This window comes from Schistocerca cancellata, chromosome 1, assembly GCF_023864275.1.
Source record: "Schistocerca cancellata isolate TAMUIC-IGC-003103 chromosome 1, iqSchCanc2.1, whole genome shotgun sequence".
NCBI lineage: Eukaryota > Metazoa > Arthropoda > Insecta > Orthoptera > Acrididae > Schistocerca > Schistocerca cancellata.
Window position 1 is genome coordinate 904,902,552 of NC_064626.1, and position 21,267 is coordinate 904,923,818.

The following is a 21,267-nucleotide window of genomic DNA, read 5'->3' on the forward strand; positions in this document are numbered from 1 at the left end:
TAATAATTCAGCAAGGGACTGGATAACAGCATTGCTGGTTCTAAGGACAATTCCAAAAACTTTGTGAGTGCACAAGTGGTGGTTATGGACTTGCTATATTATCTGCAAGACTCTTCGATGGTGATTGTGCACCTGGACAGTCGCAACAGATGGCTGCTGGCCATCTCTACAAGGACTGCAGTGGGTCTGCATCTCTGATGACTCACCAATACCACAATCTCTACAAGGACTACAGTGGGCCTGTCCACACTTTCTACAAGGACTACAGTGGGTCTGCACCTCTGGTGGCCCACCAACACCAATACTCTCTACCAGGACTGCAGTGGGTCTGCTCTGTGATGACCTACCTACCAATATTCGTCAGAACTTCGAATGACTCAGCTGTGGGTTTGCTCCATTGTGGCCCATTACCTGTCAGCATGTCAAGAGTCAGCACTGTCTTTCTGTTAGAAGGACAACACTACTTCTTCAAGACTGCATGGACATCCACTACTTCCGTGTGCATTGTCTTTTATTGCTCAGACTTTGATAAAAGAAACGGCAGTTTTACTGTGGTGAATGATCAGGACTGTCTTTATTGACTGTGAGAAAATTTTAGCTTTTGACCAACATTGTATTAATCAGTGTGTGCATTTGATATCTTTCTTACTGTAATTATGAAAAAATTTTTCAAATCTGTATTGGCCACTGGCCAAAAACATTTGTAAAATTTTTTGTGGGGAGCATGGGGGCTATGTAAGTAGGCTGTTTATGTTTTCTTTATGTAAGTTTGCTGTTTATGTTTTTTATTGGCAACGTTACATAGCACTCTATATGAAAATCACTGGCTGTGCTGTGTGCAGTATGTGGCTAGTTTGCATTGTTGCCTGCCATTGTTGTCATGAACTGCTATAGCTGGATGTGAACAGCAGATTGCGTTGGGCAGTTGGAGGTGAGCCGCCAGCAGTGGTGGACGTGGGGAGAGAGATGGCGGAGTTTTGATAATCTGTAAGACTGAATGTCAATTATGAATATTAAGGTAAATACATTGTTTGTTCTCTATTAATATCTTTCATTTGCTAACTATCCCTATCAGTAGTTAGTACCTTCAGTGGTTTGAATCTTTTATTTAGCTGGCAGTAGTGGCGCTCGCTGTTTTGCAGTAGCTTGAGTAACGAAGATTTTTGTGAGGTAAGTGATTTGTAAAAGGTATAGGTTAAAGTTAGTCAGGGCCATTGTTTTTTAGGGGTTATTGAAAGTCAGATTGCGTTGCGCTAAATAATATTGTGTGTCAGGTTAAGCACAGGCTTGTATAATTGTTCTAAGTGGACGTTTCATATGTATAAATTGTTCTAAGGGGACGTTTCAAACTACAACAACTGCAAGGACATTAGTTTTCCATCTTCTGTCGTAAGTTGTTTTCTTCTGTTAAGTTGTCTAGGTGTAACACTATTACTTACAATTAACTATTTGGAGAGGGTGACAGATAATTGCCGAGATGGTTGACGTTATTGGGATATCTTGCTGCAAACATCGTACAAGAACGAACTGCATTCTTCCTACACTCTTCATAAACTATGAGCTCAAAATGGTTCCAATGGCTCTAAGCACTATAGAACTTAACATCTGAGGTCATTGTCCCCTAGGCTTAGAACTACTTAAATCTAACTAACCTAAGGACATCACACACATCCATGCCCGAGGCAGGATTCGAACCTGCGACCGTAGCGGTCGCGCGGTTCCAGACTGTAGCGCCTAGAACAGCTCGGCCACTAAGGCCGGCAAACTATGAGCCTGTCGACTTTTTCTGCATTAGTAAATCTCATCGTCCACTCACGACATACTTCCTGCACTGTCACACACTAACTGATAGCAATTCGAAATGCACTCAAGGAATACCGTAAACGAACATAACAACATCGTACCAAGCAACTACGCAGGTTGAATGGCTCAGACAAATGTCGCTGTAGAAACTTTTCAGAATACGATATCTCGTAAACAAGAAACACCACCAACATTCTAATTTACACTACTTTTAGTTTGTTACTGTCAATAGGCATTGTTCCATTCAAAAAGTGTACGTTTGCACGAAAATTATTGTGTTGTTGTGGTCTTCAGTCCAGAGACTGGTTTGATGCATCTCTCCATGCTACTCTATCCTGTGCAAGGTTCTTCATCTCCCAGTACCTACTGCAACCTACATCCTTCTGAATCTGTTTAGTGTATTCACCTCTTGGTCTCCCTCTACGATTTTTACCCTCCGCGCTGCCTTCCAATACTAAATTGGTAATCCCTTGATGCCTCAGAATATACCCTACCAACCGATCCCTTCGTCTAGTCACGTTGTGCTACAAATTTCTCTTCTCTCCAATTCTATTCAATACCTCCTCATTAGTTATGTGGTCTACCCATCTAATCTTCAGCGTTCTTCTGTAGCACCACATTTCGAAAGCTTCTATTCTCTTCTTGTCTAAACTATTTATCATCCATGTTTCACTTCCATACATGGCTACACTCCATACAAATACTTTCAGAAACGACATCCTGACACTTAAATCTATACTCGATGTTAACAACTTTCTCTTTTTCAGAAATGCTTTCCTTGCCATTGCCAGTCTACATTTTGTATCCTCTCTACTTCGACCATCATCAGTTATTTTGCTCCCCAAATAGCAAAACTCATTTACTGCTTTAAGCGTCTCATTTCCTAATCTAATTCCCGCAGCATCGCCCGATTTAATTCTACTACATTCCATTAGCCTCGTTCTGCTTTTGTTGATGTTCATCTTATATCCTCCTTTCAAGATACTGTCCATTCCGTTCAGCTGCTCTTTCAGGTCCTTTGCTGTCTCTGACAGAATTACAATGCCATCGGCGAACCTCAACGTTTTTATTTCTTCTCCATGGATTTTAATACCTACTCCGAATTTTTCTTTTGCTTCCTTTACTGCTTGCTCAATATACAGATTGAATAACATCGGGGAGAGGCTACAGCCCTGTCTCACTCCCTTCCCAACCACTGCTCCCCTTTCATGCCCCTCGACTCTTATAACTGCCATCTGGTTCCTGTACAAATTGTAAATAGCCTTTCGCTCCCTATATTTTACCCTTGCCACCTTCAAGATTTGAAAGAGAGTATTCCACACAACATTGTAAAAAGCCTTCTCTAAGTCTACAAGTGCTAGAAACGTTGGTTTGTCTTTCCTTAATCTATTTTCTGAGATAAGTCGTAGTGTCAGTATTGCCTCACGTGTTCCAGCATTTCTACGGAATCCAAACTGATCTTCCTCGAGGTCGGCTTCTACCAGTTTTTCCATTCGTCCGTAAAGAATTCGTATTAGTATTTTGCATCCGTGGCTTCTTAAACTGATAGTTCGGTAATTTTCACATCTGTCAACACCTGCTTTCTTTGGGATTGGAATTATTATATTCTTCTTGAAGTCTGAGGGTTTTCGCCTGTCTCATACATCTTGCTCACCAGATGGTAGAGGCTTCCAAGGCTGTCAGTAGTTCTAATGGAATGTTTTCTAATCCCGGGGCCTTGTTTCGACTTCGGTCTTTCAGTGCTCTGTCAAACTTTTCACCCAGTATCATATCTCCTTTTTCATCTTCATCTACATTCTCTTCCATTTCTGTAATATTGTCCTCAAGAACATCGCTCTTGTATAGACCCTCTATATACTCCTTCCACCTTTCTACTTTCCCTTCTTTGCTTAGAACTGGGTTTCCAACTGAGCTCTTGATATTCATACAAGTGGTTCTCTTTTCTCCAAAGGTCTATTTAATTTTCCTGTAGGCAGTATCTATCTTACCCCTAGTGATATGTGCCTCTACATCCTTACATTTGTCCTCTAGCCATCCCTGCTTAGCCATTTTGCACTTCCTGTCGATCTCATTTTTGAGACGTTTGTATTCCTTTTTGCCTGCTTAATTCACTGCATTTTTATATTTTCTCCTTTCATCACTTAAATTTAATATCTCTTCTGTTACCCAAGGATTTGTATTAGCTCTCGTCGTTTTACCTATTTGATCCTCTGCTACCTTCTCTATTTCACCTCTCAGAGATACCCATTCTTCTTCTACTGTATTTCTTTTATTGGCTAATTATATGAGTTCTTGACTAACAGTAATTCTGTGAAAACAGCACATCAGTAACACTTTCCATTTCCGAAATATTTGAAGTGCAAGTTTCGGGTGACTCACCGTGCGTATAACTTGCGAACTTTATCGTATATGTGAAAATGTTTTTAACTGTATAATTCACAATTCATTGTAATGCTGATAGAGCCGTCAACATGTTTCATCCATATTGTGGCGAGTGAAAGCGGGTGATTGTGGTTGGCAGTTACCTCAATATAATGCGCGACGTGGAACACTTAAGTCTCTTAAAAGAAGCTGTATTCTCTATGACTTTTGAACTTTACCGTATTAGCGAATGTGCTCGCTCACACAATTCTCATCGTGTTCCACCCACACTAGCACAAACATTACGTTACGGAGACATTTTTAGACGCGAATAACACCAAGGGTCCGGTGCGAAATGATTGTCGACAACACATTAAATTATGAAAATGGCTCTGAGCATTATGGGACTCAACATCTTAGGTCATAAGTCCCCTAGAACTTAGAACTACTTAAACCTAACTAACCTAAGGACATCACACACAGCCATGCCCGAGGCAGGATTCGAACCTGCGACCGTAGTAGTCCCGCGGTTCCGGACTGCAGCGCCAGAACCGCACGGCCACCGCGGCCGGCTTAAATTATGAAAAGGATTATATTCACGAAGACTGAGCGCAATGCCCAACCAAAATCACTGAACTGTACCGTTCGATTATTCACTTGTTAGTTGTGAGTATTTTTATCTTTGAGTCTATCCGGACATTTTTCTTTGAGTCTCTGTTGACCATTGGTAAAGTGAGACGACAAAAACGCGCTGAGACATTAGAAACTAATCTATATTATGATAGTACTCGTCGTTATTAAAGGGCAAGCATCGTATTATGTCGGAAGAATGAAACAGTAAATGTATTTTCGAAAGCACGGTAGAAGTTCGTAAGTCACAGAATGTATAGCTTTTCCTAAGAGTGGATTTTTGCTCGCCACACTCACCAACTGCCACACATCGCGACCAAACTCCCTGACTAACAACATGAGACCAAAGGCTATCTACCACCCCAACCACGAGTGGGTGGCAGTGGGCGATATGGAGAAAAGTCTGTCATTACGTACAAACACAAGCCTTTTGTATATAGATACAGATTTAGGAAGCTGAGGAAATCCGAACTGAAATTCTAGCAGAATTCTGGAATATTTCGCGCCTACATTTGATGGCTATTTTACATCCATCCTTACCACTACAAAAACGGCACAATTATGCCCAAATTTGGCAAGATAAGGAACGGAAATGAGTCCATGACGTCATGGAAGATACTCAGGGCATCACGTCCAGTGCCACTCGATGCTGCGAAAGGGGAAGAATACATGACCTTCGCCCCCCTCCACCTCCGTGCCAGCACCAGCCTTCCAGGAAGTAAACCACCACCAGTGCAGTCCAGAGCGCCGTCTGTCTACGTAAAGATAATCAGAGGCGGAACACATGTTGGGGTGGAGACAGATATAGTGTACCTTTTCATGGGACCATCCTGGCACTTGAATTAAGCGATTTAAGGAAACCATCGACGGCTGGACGGCAGTAGAACGGCCGTCATCCAGAATCAGATTCAGCCAGTATTCAGAACCTAGGAATTGTGGTCTTGTACGAAGATGCTTAACAGGTTCAGAAGCATGAATCTAACCGATTGAACATTGATTTGTTGCCAAAACGAAAAAACCTGTAATTCCATCAAGTTTTGCCCCGTAAAATACCGGTTTCGCGCTAATATGTTTATCGGATATATGTAGAACAACTGGCAGCATCTGTCAATTGTTTTGTACATTGTTAGAGAGTCCTTCCTGATGTGTAATGCTGACAGTGCTCTAATTCTGATAAGGTCAGGGGAGAAGTAAACCGTTTCCAGTGCTAGCTTATGGTTTCGTGTTCTTGTATCCACAATGTACGAGGGTACATTTCTGTCATAAGATACGTGGTTAGCAGAAGTCTCATAACAGCAAGTTCGTTTGTTCAAAATCTTAAATCTCTGACATTGCAATCGAAAAGGCTCGTGTTTTATGTATCTACTGCAGCGCCATATGAGATATGGCAGAGGGTTCATCAAACCATTTTCATACTACTACTCTACCATTCCACTCTCGAGTAGCGCGTGGGAAAAAGGAACACCTAAATCTTTCCGATCGAGCTCTGATTTCTCTTATTTTATTATGAATATCATTTCTCCCTACGTAGGTGGGTGTCAACAAAACATTTTCGCATTTTGAAGAGAAAGTTGGTGATAGAAATTTCGTACATAGATCTCGCCGCAAAGAAAACCGCCTTTGTTTCAGTGACTGCCACCCCCACTCGCGTATCATATAAGTGACACTCTCACCCCTACTGCGCGATAATACGAAACGAGCTGCCCTTCTTTGCACTTTTTCGATGTCCTCCGTCAATCCAACCTGGTAAGGATCCCACACCGTGCAGCAATATTCCAGCAGAGGACGAACAAGTGTAATGTAGTCTGTCTCTTTAGTGGGTTTGTCGCATCTTCTAAGTGTTCTGCGAACAAAGCGCAGTCATTGTTTCGCCTTCACCACAATATTACCTGTGTGTTCTTTCCAATTTAAGTTGCTCATAATTTTAATTTTGTGGATGACCTCGCACTTTTCTTTGTTTAGTGCCAATTGCCACTTTTCGCACCAAACAGGAATTCTCTTTAGATCATTCTGTAATTGTAATTGATCGTCTGATGATTCTACTAGACGGTAAATTACAGCGTCATCTGTAAACAATCCAAGGGGACTGCTCAGATTATCACCTAGATCATTTATGTAAACCAGGAACAGCAGAGAGCCTATGACACTAACTTGCGGAATGCCTGATATCACTTCCGTTCTACTTGATGATTTACCGTCGATCACTACGAACTGCGACCTCTCTGAGAGGAAACTTCAGTAAATTCAGTTTTCTCTCTTAATGAATAATCTTATGACTCAACTGACTACAGTTTCTTAGCAGTACTAATACCAACATTATAGATAACTGATTCTGGGAATGTAATTCTGCTTCTGCACACGGTATCTACGTCATCCACACCATGGCAAACTAGCAATCCACTCATGTCACAGTTGATATTCTGCCAAACCCCTTCTTATACAATGGAAAGTAACCATTACATCTTTTTTGACAGTCACTACTACTACTAACTGCCGGCCGGTGTGGCCGTGCGGTTCTAGGCGCTTCAGTCTGGAACCGCATGACCGCTACGGTCGCAGGTTCGAATCCTGCCTCGGGCATGGATGTGTGTGATGTCCTTAGGTTAGTTAGGTTTAAGTAGTTCTAAGTTCTAGGGGACTGATGACCTCAGAAGTTAAGTCCCATAGTGCTCAGAACCATTTGAACCATTACTACTAACTTCCCGTAAGTTGTTAGTTGTTTTACAAAAATATCTTACGGATACCAAATTAGTCAGGCACTCTTCAACCTCCTGTGTCCTGATCATAAGACATCTGGAACACATTCCTACTCAAAACAAGACAAACTACACTATGTGATCAGACTATTCGGAAACCCACAAAAACATACGTTTTTCATATTAGGTGCATCGTGCTGGTGCCTACTGCCAGGTACTACATATCAGCGACCTCAGTAGTCTTACATATATGCCACTTTAGTTGGTATACAAAAACATGCGTCTATTACAATGCAACGTTGTGTCAAAATTTCAAAGGAATCGGTGAAGAACAACCGAAGATTTAAGGTTTTGAACGAACATACATCTATATTTTTATCTATACACAAGGGGTATTCAGAAAGTAACAGACGTTTTGAAATGAAAAATTAACAGTATGGAAAAATCAAATTTAATCATATACACTTAAAAGATACACACAGAAGCTATTTTTCTACGTAATCGTGATTCAAACTGAGGCACTGATCATACCGTGGCAAAAGTTTTTCATTACCGTGTCTGCAAAAATCTACCACCTGTGATTTCAACCATTGGTGTATACCGACATGCAATTCGGCGTCAGTATGAAAGCGTTGTGTAGCGAGCCGTATCTTCATTGCTGGAAAGGGATGGTAGTCGTTCGGCGTCAAATCCGCGGCATATGGTATATGATCAAACACCTCCCATCCAAAAACTCTTAGGAGCTCTCAGGTACGATTGGCCATGTGTGGAGGTGCGTTGTCGTGCGGAAAAAAAAGAACTTTTGCGCTAAGTTTTCCCCGAAGTTTGTTTTGTATCGCCCGCCTTAACTTTATCAGCACTGAACAATACCTCTCTGAGTTAACCGCTGTGCACGTTCAAGGAAATGAACGAAATCGCCCCCGTAGAGTCCCAGAACACAGTAACCATGACTTTTCTTGCTGAGAGCGCTTCAAGCACTTCCTTGGTTTCTTGGGAGAAATTATGTATCTCCATTCCATCGACTGCCTTTTTATTTCATAACTGATATGCTTCACCTAAGTCTTGTCCCCAATTACGATACAGTCGACAACTTTGCTACCATTTTCCTCGTAATCTTCGTGTCAGGTCAGTGCTGCAGCCAGTCTCTGTTTTTTTGTGTTCTTTTGGAACCCACCTAGCACAAAATTCGTGGTAACCAAGCTTCTCAGCCGCTTTTTCATACACCAAACTTAACTATGTTTGGAGAAAATGTTGTGAAAGTTTCATAATTTTGTCGTTGGTTTTCATCACCAGTCGTCAGTCACAAGGGTAGGTCCTCATCGTAACGTTGGTACGGCCATTTTTGAAATCAATGTATCGTTGACTCACTCAGATTTCCACCTCCGTACACATTGCAAAGGTACCGATATTTTTCAATTAGTTTGCAGTTTTTTGCCAACAAAAACCTGATCACAGAACGCAACGCACAAATGAAGGAATTTTCTGTTCCAGTGCACTTTTTAACACGTCACAGGAAGCAAACTAGCAGAGACACAAACCACATGCTACCACCGCTGGATGCGTACCGTGTGTAGGGACGTTATGGCATCAAGATGGCGGCTGTAGCCCCCCCCCCCCCCCCCCCCAACGCTGCGATAGACCAAAACGTCAGTTACTTCCAGGATAACCCTCGTAGATGGCACCGTTAATGTGAGTGAGTCGAGATGCTGAAACGACGTACGCTGATCCGAGGGAGATGGTGAGAGGATCCTTGTCATTTTGGGCAGTCGTCATCCCTAATTAGTGTGTTATCTAGTTCACTATGTAAGAACCTGTATTCTGAAGTTGCAGCTTTATTTGTACAAATGATTTAATGATTAACATAAGCGATTATTTACACAAAAATGTCTTGGAGACAAGTGACATGTAAATTCATTGCAATAAGCTACGAGTATAATTGGTTTACGAAGACGAAAATGTCATAGAAAGAAATGGAGTTCTTGTCAATGATGTAAAGAGAGGAGAACTTTAAAAGAAGAACTATAAGAATTATATTTCCTTGACGATCAAAATAAACATTACGAAATTAGAGAGATCGAGTGAGTGAGTAAGAGAGAGAGAGAGAGAGAGAGAGAGAGAGAGAGAGAGAGAGAGAGAGAGAGAGAGACTTTGTGGTAAAACTGATTCGTCTACATTTTAATCAGACGAGAAAACGTCGCACTCTACAATATGGAACTCTTAGCCATTTCTTTGAACGTTTCCACTTTCTTCATAATTTTCCATGATCTCGTGCAATTTTTGTTAACTATTATCATTATTATTAGTGTAGTGATAGTACAGTGTTAAAAGCTTTGCTTCGTTTTTATCAAATAAATATTTTTAATTTTACAAATAATAACTATATTTTGTTGTGAGGTTCTTCATTTGTCAGTTAATCTCAGATCTGTGTTATTATGGTGTACGATGAACAATGCGATTTGTTATATCAGTTTCAACAAAAATATTTTATCTATTCGGAAGTTGTTGGTCAGTTGTCGAATTATTGTTCCATTCACATAGCTGAAACCAGTCATTACTCTGACATTCTTGAAAATCGGCAGCAGTTCGAAATATGCGATTATATTGTAAAGGAGTCCACTCATGCATCACGAAATAAACTGTATTAAACCATAAAAACTTTTATAAAGTAAAATAAGTGAGCGAGACATTTCGCAGTGACTAACTTAAGATTTTTTCCGACTTATGCGTTCCAAAACGTCCAGTTTGAAATTATTTACCTCAGCCTCCTGATCAATAAGATTTAAACATTTTCCAGTAACACTATATGTACCACAATCACACCTGTTTTTGTTTTTCTATTAGTACTTTTCATGTGCAATGATGCATCGTGTCAGTAAGGAATGTACTACTTTCCTCAAACCTTCCATATTTTCTTTTTTTTTGTTGTTGTTAGTCTTTCTTATATCCGTCGTCTTTAAAAAAATGTAATCTCTCTATATCCGAGTTGGTTACATTTCTTTATTCATATATATCTAGACCACAGACTGTATTTATGGCAATGGCATTGTAAATCTTTAACCACATCAAAGTTAAGTTAGCTGAGAAATCATACCTCTGCAGCTGGCGAAATCTGGCGTCTGTTTCTTCTTCTCTGTTTAGATCCGTTAATTTTTCCGGCTAAGCAGACAGCATCATCAGTGTTTGTTTGGAATTTTTGGTTTGGTAAATCTAATCTCAAACGTAGTAATGGTTGAGAAAAAAAATTTATTTTCATTGTTTGGCTTATATATTTATAAGTCTGTGTACCCTTATTTCGAAACCATTAAAGTGAACACAGTTTTTTATTTTTGGGGGGCGAGAAAAGGCTTGTTTTCACTTACAATTTGTATGCTTTGTGTTACTTGTAGTGAAAGTGCTCGACGTGCAGTAAGACATTACCTTAGCTTCGATTTTTGGTGCGTAGGAGTTGAAGGGCAAGTAGTACAACCGTTCTATTTCAGTGAAACCTAAGGAAACTCATATTTAAAGGCGTTTATTTCATTTTCTGTGTCTATATGGAACAGAGTAGAAACTGCAGCTGACTCATTTCCTCTCTGGTGTATATGGGTCAGGCATAATATAAGAGATTTGGTTTTGTACTGAGGATAATTGCAAAGTATGTACAAAAGAAGCATTATCACAGGTGTTCCTGGTTCTCAGTGTTGCAGTTTAATCACTAACGAAAACATGCAACACTTCTTATGACACAACGTACTGGACCAACAAAATTAGCAAGTCATTTGATGTGTCGATTGATGTGTTCAGCTAAATAAATTTCCAGCAAACCCAGGCGATGTAATGTTCTCTTTGGTACACAAAATTAGAGTTTATTGGAGAATAATCATAAAATCTTCATTCCTCTTTAAAGTAAACGAATATTTTATATACTAAAAAGTTACTATTCATATTCATCATTTTATCATTATGTAATTAGTCTTGTATTCTGTTTCTCCGCGAAGTTCTTGCATTTTTGTGCCACGCTCATTAAAGACTGAAGTCATGCAATCCTCCACATTTTTGTAGGTTTAAGACAATCCTTTAGCTACTATGTATACATCTGTTTACCAGATTTGTAACTTAAATGTTAAATTACGGCCTTCTCAAAGTTTAAAAGACATCTTGTTATCGGGAATGATTGACTGCACGAACGAAGTACAGACTGAATTCCTGTGCTGAGCAAAACTCGTATGGAAATAGTGTATCCAAAATTTATCCTATGTTTTGTAAAGCTTTTGTCATAAATGCCTTCCTTGATTAGAATATTTCACACCACGGGACATCTTTCATGCTATAAACCTCCAGCACAACGTTAATGTAAAGAATTTTAGTCCTAAATAAAAAAAGGAAGAGAGTATATAGAACGCTATGTTTGCTGTACGAAGCAAATTATCGTAACAAAGAAGTCTCTGAAAAAGTCTGACGTCGAGCAAAAATACATACATAGAGCCTTCCAATAATATCCCTGCTCAGGAACTGATTCTCGGATAATGTATAATGTAAGACACCACGGGAACCTCAAATGTTTACGAAATAATGAACAATACCGTAGAATCATAATGTAATCCACTTCTACGAAAAGCATAAAATGACTCCATATTACTAAGGAAAATAAACGAATATTTAATAATGTGACTAACTGCAGTTACTTGTAATAGCTACTTGTAATAATTATTTTTAATATATGTATTGACACAGCTTTCGAAAATATCCAAATGGATAATCGTAATAAGCGACGCATTCCATTTACCACTGATTTGAGTCTGCGGGTAGTACACGAGGCTGAAACGCCGCTATTTTATTAATATAAATCCGTGAAAATTTTGCCTTTAGTAGAGGTTTCCGTTGCTAGGATACATTGTCAGTGAATACAGAACAATATTGTTTAAGTTGAATTTATACACGTTGTAAGGAATTGATTGGCGTCACCGAATACATTTTAAATTTATGAAGTGATTTTTACTGCTACAGTCACTTTATACTAGTGTTTATTAGCAAGAGGCGTTTCGGCCACATGCTTCCAGTTAAGTGTCGTTGGAATGTGAACATCTTAATGTGCTAAATGATGTGTTTATTACTGGTTCTGTTGGCCAGGCAAATAAATTTCCGGCAAAAATGTTTAATTTTCGGTGGACAACGTTGCTGGTACATTTAGCAAATAATCCTCATCGTACTTCGGAATAATGTAACGTACATGCAACTATAATGCATCTAATGATGGCAGCATGTAGCTGAAACGCTTAGTGCGACCAAATATTAGTAAAAAGTGACTGAAGCGTTGAAAGTTGCCTCATAAATTTAAATCATACTCTGTGTTCTCAGTCAGTTCCATACAACATGTATTAATTTAAGTTCAACAATGGATACTGTTCTACATTCAATAACAGTATATCCTATCAACAGAAAACTCTACCAATATCAAAGTTTTCCTGGGTTCTATACTAAAAAAATTAACATCGTTTCAACCTCATGTTCTATCCGCAGACTCAGATCACTGATAAATGGAATGTATACCTCATTAGGATTAGCCATTTTGGATATTTTCGAATTCTGTGACGAGACATATATTAATAATAATTAGTAAGGCATTGTGCAGTTCATTGCAGGTTAGTTCCAAGGAATAATTCGTTTAATGCGTCGCCTTCAGTGGTTCTGTGATTATTAGGTGTAGTTTGCGGGCGCTATATGAAACATATTATATATTTTGCCACAGAGAAACTATCGACAGTGTTCAGCGCAATGATTCGACAAAATACAATATCACTGTACATGTTTCATTTGAATATGAGAGTGAATAGCTTGAAATTAGTAATTAAAATAAGCGAATAGATACTTCACTAGTTACAGCTAGTAGTAGCAATAATTGTTTCACGTAATTTTTGTTGCAGGCTAGTAATAAAAAAATTCAGCGTTAGATTCATTTTTTCTTTAACAATTTCTTACATAAGATGCAACGTTCTAAAAACTTTCCCAAAGGATGCAGTTAATAAACAATTTCATATCGATATGAAGACAATAACTTAGGTGTGTGAATGAAACTCACATTGTGTGTTTGACTGATTTATTCACATAAATAAATAAATAAATGAAGTGATACATATGAAATTATATACAACGGAAATGATACAAATCAAAAATGAAAATAACAGTGAGCAACTCTTTGCTATCCGTACAAGTTCAAGGTTTCCCTTAAACATAAGATAAATCATGTGTCGATACAAACCGTCGAACGTGCAAATGTTACTATACTCCTAACTGAAGTTCCAGTATTTAAAATAGAGCTCTTTTAGCACAAAACATAAAGCGGAAATTAAACAAAATTTTGATAGCACTCTAATGTATTCTCCAAAATTTGAAGCATGCGCAAATCTGGGAAATAAGCTTTTTGCAGGAAAAACATCTCTCTAGAAACGTCCGCTTTTCCAGTAACGCGCCAACTTCACGTATTGGATTCAATACTCATGGAAGTGATGCACAAGCGTCAGAGAGGCTTAAGAGACAGCCCGTGAAGTACTGGTAGACTCTGACACCACATACTTCGGAATGACTGGAGTCAAGAACTTGCTTCAGGCCATACAGAACCATCCTGCCGTACCAATCGGTTCTGATACAGCCATGGCATGTTCTGTGAAGGCTGCCCGGAACTTAAACAGTAGAGGGAAGAGAAGACACAACGGTCTTTGTTAACGTTTCTCAGAGGACGAGAACTCAAAGTACACTAACAGCAGAAGCCACTGCTGTACAAAATCGACCAGAATTACGATACCGAAAGCATAGGTTGTGAACTACGAAGTTTAAGTTGTGTAATATAAAAAAATAGAAATGAAGAAACAGGCCACCTCATGGCAAAACAATAGTAAAAAGATTGTAGTCAGATAAGAAATGAAACAGAATAGTGGTGGTTAGAAATATATTCGGAACCTTTACCATAATAACAGACTGATTATAGGTGTATGCAATGAGAAATATAGAACTGCCTCATACTGGAATGTTGATGGTGCGTTATTTACGAGCGCCGTTTGATAACTTTGTGCTGGGCTGCGACTCAAACCGGGAAACTTGTCGAGGAAGCAAGTCAAAAAAGCACGCCCCAGATACGGACTTGCCAAACATGGCAAACGGTTCGCGCTGGTTTTGAACAAAAGCATCATGAAAATTATAACAACGATAAAACATAATAGCCTAACACCGATGAAATCGTCACGGGGCATTACAAGAAAGGTCGGGTTTCAGCGGTAAAAGAAAGAAAAGGGAAAATTCGTGGTGAATCTCAACAACACCGAGAAAAATTTCTTAGGTTGGTAATGGAATATTTTCTGAGTATTTTGATGTAAGCAACCCACAGGGCAACCCACAGCTTCAGATAATATTTAATTTTTTCACAGTTACCTTTGTTTCTGCGAAGATATTGTCGAAACAGCAAAAAAGCCTGTAATACGCAGTTACCAAAACATTGGATACGAAGCACTGAGCAATAAAACAACATTCAGATGTAAAAGTTTCGTGATATTGGTGCAGTCACTGTGGGAACAACTCGTCATAATATAATCATGGCGCTGTTCCGTCGCATTTTCATACACGAGATATATGTCAGCCAATTCTGAATCGGTAAACTACAAATACTGCTGTGCATCACTGTTAACGTCAGCAGCTACAGCCAGAAAACAAACCGGAAACAATACTGAATAAAAGCTTGAGGGTGAAGAGCACAGTGGCAATTATTGTTGTCAACACCAGATGCCGCGTGTGAATGGAACTATCTGAACTGTTGCACTTTTATGTAGATATTTTCAGTGCAGTGCATAAACTAAGATAAATTAGAGTAAGAAATGAAAAGAAACGCAATTACTCTCTTTCGAGCCGCAGGAGACTAAGGAAGCCTCATATCAAAATAATCAAAAAGTATCTCTGAACAACCTACGAAATTTTGTCGATTTAGTTCGGGTTCACCTCATAGAATGAATAAAATTCATCACCATAGGATTCTGTAATTTTTTCTTGTACTGGAAGAGAAGGAAAATATGATAAATACGACTCCTGTTTAAATCAGAATTGTCGTACTCGAACTCTGCTCTCACATTTTTCGTAGGACCTCCAAAACATCATTCGCTCTTGAACTGGCCGCGTCTTATTCGCAGACGATAACCACGATGGAAGTAGAGCGGAGCTAGAGCTGGGTAGTTCAGTTCGTTCATACTGAGATTTGAAGCAGCTCATTGGTATTTGGAGGCAGCGTCTCGCAGCGCTCTTTGCACAGACTCGACCAGCGCCACGCCTGCCGCCTCCGCTACTGACCTCTTGTTCCAGCTGTGGGTCAGCGGGTAGCGGATCTTGTGCCTCGCGATAGATTTGATGATGAGCGCTGTCACGTAGAAGATGAAGTAGACACAGAAATAGAGCGGGATGTACCACAGCTTGCGACCGATGCCGTAGTAGCTGTAGGGCCGCTTGTTCAGTCTGCTGTCCTCGTCCTCGTCTTTCGGATGGTGCTCTTCGTACTCCGGCGGCTCCTCCGGTTCGTCGTGGTGATCGGGTGGCGGCGGCAGGTAGTACCCGTGGTGGCCCATGTCCGGAGGAGGTGGAGGCGGCGGGGGCGGCGGTCGCGCTGGCGGCATGTGGTGCTGGTCGTCACCGTCGTCCATGTCATCGTCGCCCCCGTCGTGCGGAGGGTAGGGCACGTAGCTGTCGTCATCTTCGTCACCGTGACCGCCGTACGGTGGCGGCTTCTTCTTCGGCGCGTACGGTGGTAGGTACTCGGGAGGAGGCGGGTGTGCTGGAGGAGGTGGGGGCGGCGCCGACGGCTTCTTCTTGCCCTTCGGCTTCTCGGGCGGCATATAACTGTCCTCAGGTTCGTCGTCGCCTCCGCCGTCGTCGCCGGCCCCGTGGTGCGAGTAGTACGAGTACTCCTCCGGGTAGGACTCGGGATACGACTGGTATGGGTAGACGGGGCCCCTGTACTGCTGGTCGCCGCCACTGTCGCTGTCGCCGGCCGACATGCTGTTGGCCGAGCTCTGCTCCCGCAGGCCGAACGGCTGCTTGGGCGGCGAGTAGTCGTAGCCACCTCCGGCCGGCATGTCGTCCATTTGCGAGGCACCCATCATGTCCCCGCCAGCGTCGGCGGCCGCTGCGGGCATCCCGTACATGTCCGCATCCGCCTGGTACGAATCCTTGGTAGAGTCGGAGTCGTAGCTGACCTGCTGCGAGGACGCCGAGTCTGAGGAACCGAGCGCGAACCCCGGCGATGCGTCGCTGTACGGCGGGAAGTACTGGTATCCGGAACTGACCGCACCGCCTCCAGCACCGCCTCCGTCGGCGGCCACCACGCCGCTTACGGTACCCCCACCACCACCACCGCCGCCGCCTCCACCACCCCCACCGCCTCCTCCTCCGCTATTACTTCCGCCACGGCCACCGACGATAATCTTGCCGTCTATCAGCTTGCCGGCGGCGCCGACATGGTAGCGGTCTTCGGCGTGCATGTAGTACGGCCCGTGGTAGGAGCTGTAGCCGCGACCCGTCTCCTCTGAAACCGTAAACAAATTTCTCTTAGTACTTGATATTTAACTTAATGACTTTTAATGAGAGATTTCGTGAGATTGACGTGATATGAGAGACTGACGTGATATGAAACTTCGTGACATTCACTTGTGATTTGTTAGACCATGTCATTGCGATTCCAAATCTTCTTCTCCCTCGGGCATGGATGTGTGTGATGTCCTAGGTTGGTTAGGTTTAATTAGTTCCAAGTTCTAGGCGACTGATGACCTCAGAAGTTAAGTCGCATAATGCTCTGAGCCATTTGAATCATTTTGAACCAAATCTTCTTCACACAAAGCTTTCGGTAACACGTCAATATTTTGGTTGACTGAATGTTAGTTATACTCAAGAAGATTTTATCTATTAGGATCGAAATGTTTACATGGATAAGTTCTGGGGGAAAATGGCGTGGCTTAGAAACTTGGTTTAAAAATGGTTCAAATGGCTCTGAGCACTATGGGACTTAACATCTGAGGTCATCAGTCCCCTAGAACTTAGAACTACTTAAACCTAACTAACCGATGGACATCATACACATCCATGCCCGAGGCAGGATTTGAACCTGCGACCGTTGCGGTCCCGCGGTTCCGACTGAAGCGCCTAGAACCGCTCGGTCACACAGGCCGGCTAGAAACTTGGTAAGCATTTACATTTTGTACGGTCGCAAAGGCCCATGAAAATATATAAGCATAAATGAAACGCAGAATATTGTGTATGTTCTACAGGATTAATTTAATTGGTTAGACAGTTTTCGGATTGTGGCCTTGTAAGCCGAAAACCCTTTAGCTAAATAAACATGCATAGTATTGCGCTTTTCATTTATAATTCCGTTGTTCTTCCGAGAAGCGACGGAAGAATCAGTTAACGAAATGTGTAAGTTAGAAAAACCTTCTGAAACAGTCTTAATGTGTGCATTGTTCATCGTTACTGCTGCAAATCATTTGACGTGCGAGCTGCCAGGAGAAAATTCACATTAACTGGCCTGCATGGTTAATTCTGTAAATGCAATCGATTGTAAGAATGTGTTATTTATCTGTGTTCGGGGAAAACATAATGACATGCCTTTAAAAATATAGAAAAATCGTTAGAATTCTGGTTCTATTGAGTATCGTATGTTAAACTCCAGCGATTTGATATCAGTATCAGTGATCTGCTCACAGGCTGATACAAGACAACTATCACTTACGAGGGTTATGCTCCTTTTACTAAAGCCGTTCATGTTCTCCTTAGACAAACAGTAGACGTGACGTCCAGATGCAGTATTAGTCTTTTCAGGAAATATTTTGGTAACTGCAAAACAGTTCGACCATGACACCTAGTGAGAAGTTGGAATACGTAGTGAGAAGAGTAGATGAGACATTAACTGCAATCTTCCTTGAACACAACCTAATAAAAATGAAGACCAGCAGCATAACCTGCAATAATTTTTTCACACAGTGGTTTTTGTGAGGATTTTCAGTAAGAACAGTGTTCACGTGCAAAAATACACAAACAGTGTAATTATATTATCATCCAAACGATTCAGAAAATTCTTTACATTCCCTCGGAGAAATTGTCTAAAATGGGTCGTATGTAGAGAATAACGCCATCAGTTCGACCATGATACGTAGTGAGAAGTTGGAATACGTAGTGAGAAGAGTAGATGAGATATTAACTGCAATCTTGCTGAAGGTATAATCCCAGCCTTCTACTAATCTTTATTCTAGGATTAAAACTAGTTACTCCAAAGTCCTACCCCCATGAACCATGGACCTTGCCGTTGGTGGGGAGGCTTGCGTGCCTCAGCGTACCGTAGGTGCAACCACAACGGAGGGGTATCTGTTGAGAGGCCAGACAAACGTGTGGTTCCTGAAGAGGGGCAGCAGCCTTTTCAGTAGTTGCAGGGGCAACAGTCTGGATGATTGACTGATCTGGCCTTGCAACACTAACCAAAACGGCCTTGCTGTGCTGGTACTGCGAACGGCTGAAAGCAAGGAGAAACTACAGCCGTAACTTTTCCCGAGGGCATGCAGCTTTACTGTATGGTTAAATGATGATGGCGTCCTCTTGGGTAAAATATTCCGGAGGTAAAACAGTCCCCCATTCGAATCTCCGGGCGGGGACTACTCAAGAGGACGTCGTTATAAGGAGAAAGAAAACTGGCGTTCTACGGATCGGAGCGTGGAATGTCAGGTCCCTTAATTGGGCAGGTAGGTTAGAAAATTTAAAAATGGAAATGGATAGGTTGAAGTTAGATATAGTGGGAATTAGTGAAGTTCGGTGCCAGGAGGAACAAGACTTTTGGTCAGGTGAATACAGGGTTATAAATTCAAAATCAAATAGGGGTAATGCAGGAGTAGGTTTAATAATTAATAAAAAAAAAATAGGAATGCGGGTAAGCTACTACCAACAGCATAGTGAACGCATTATTGTGGCCAAGATAGACACGAAGCCCATGCCTACTACAGCAGCACCAGTTTATATGCCAACTAGCTCTGCAGATGATGAAGAAATTGATGAAATCTATGATGAGATAAAAGAAATTATTCAGATAGTGAAGGGAGACGAAAATTTAATAGTCATGGGTGACTGGAATTCGAGAGTAGGAAAAGGGAGAGAAGGAAACATAGTGGGTGAATATGGATTGGGGGAGAGAAATGAAAGAGGAAGCCGTCTGGTAGAATTTTGCACAGAGCATAACTTAATCATAGCTAACACTTGGTTCAAGAATCATAAAAGAATGTTGTATACATGGAAGAATCCTTGAGATTCTAGAAGGTATCAGATAGATTATATAATGGTAAGACAAAGATTTCGAAACCAGGTTTTAAATTGTAAGACATTTCCTGGGGCAGATGTGGATTCTGACCACAATCTATTGGTTATGAACTGTAGATTAAAACTGAAGAAACTGCAAAAAGGTAGGAATTTGAGGAGATGGGACCTGGATAAACTGACTAAACCAGAGGTTATACAGAGTTTCAGGGAGAGCATAAGGGAACAATTGACAGGAATGGGGGAAAGAAATACACTAGAAGAAGAATGGGTAGCTCTGAGGTATGAAGTAGTGAAGACAGCAGAGGATCAAGTAGGTAAAAAGACGAGAGCGAGTAGAAATCCTTGGGTAACAGAAGAAATATTGAATTTAATTGATGAAAGGAGAAAATATAAAAATGCAGTAAATGAAGCAGGCAAAAAGGAATACAAACGTCTCAAAAATGAGATCGACAGGAAGTGCAAAATGGCTAAGCAGGGATGGCTAGAGGACAAATGTAAGGATGTAGAGGCTTATCTCACTAGGGGTAAGATAGAGAAATTAAAGAGACCTTTGGAGAAAAGAGAGCCACTTGCATGAATATCAAGAGCTCAGATGGAAACTCAGTTCTAAGCAAAGAAGGGAAAGCAGAAAGGTGGGAAGAGTATATAGAGGGTCTACACAAGGGCGATGTACTTGAGGACAATATTATGGAAGAAGGGGCCGGTTGGCAGGACATGAAATTGGAGATAAGATACTGCGTGATGAGTTTGACAGAGTACTGAAAGACCTAAGTCGAAACTAGGTCCCGGGAGTAGACAAAATTCCATTGGAACTACTGACGGCCTTGGGAGAGCCAGTCCTGACAAAACTCTACCATCTGGTGAGCAAGATGTATGAGACAGGCGAAATACCCTCAGACTTCAAGAAGAATATAATAATTCCAATCCCAAAGAAAACAGGTGTTGACAGATGTGAGAATTACCGAACTATCAGTTTAATAAGTCGCAGCTGCAAAATACTAACGCGAATTCTTTACAGACGAATGGAAAAACTGATAGAAGCCGACCTCGGCGAAGATCAGTTTCGATTCCGCAGAAATGTTGGAACCCGTGAGGCAATACTGACCCTACGACTTATCTCAGAAAATAGATTAAGGAAAGGCAAACCTACATTTCTAGCATTTGTAGACTTAGAGAAAGCTTTTGACAATGTTGACTGGAATACTCTCTTTCAAATTCTAAAGGTGGCAGGGGTAAAATACAGGGAGCGAAAGGCTATTTACAGTTTGTACAAAAACCAGATAGCAGTTATAAGAGTCGAGGGGCATGAAAGGGAAGCAGCGGTCGGGAAGGGAGTGAGACAGGGTTGTAGCCTGTCCCCGATGTTATTCAATCTGTATATTGAGCAAGCAGTAAAGGAAACAAAAAAAAATTCGGAGTAGGTATTAAAGTCCTTGGAGAAGAAATAAAAACGTTGAGGTTCGCCGAT

General features: G+C 41.2%; 1 protein-coding gene across 1 annotated transcript in view; it reads right to left on the bottom strand.

Annotated features, from left to right (window-relative positions):
* Positions 1-15,718: 15,718 nt before the first annotated feature.
* The window catches only part of LOC126113213 (uncharacterized), a 50,080-nt gene continuing 44,531 nt past the window's right edge, over positions 15,719-21,267 (bottom strand). Inside the window, exons 5-6 of the mRNA XM_049915017.1 lie at positions 16,903-17,028; positions 15,719-16,809 (exon numbers count right to left, since the gene is read on the bottom strand). Of these exons, the coding sequence (XP_049770974.1) occupies positions 15,719-16,809; positions 16,903-17,028 (1,217 nt within the window). The remainder of the gene's footprint in view (positions 16,810-16,902; positions 17,029-21,267) is intronic.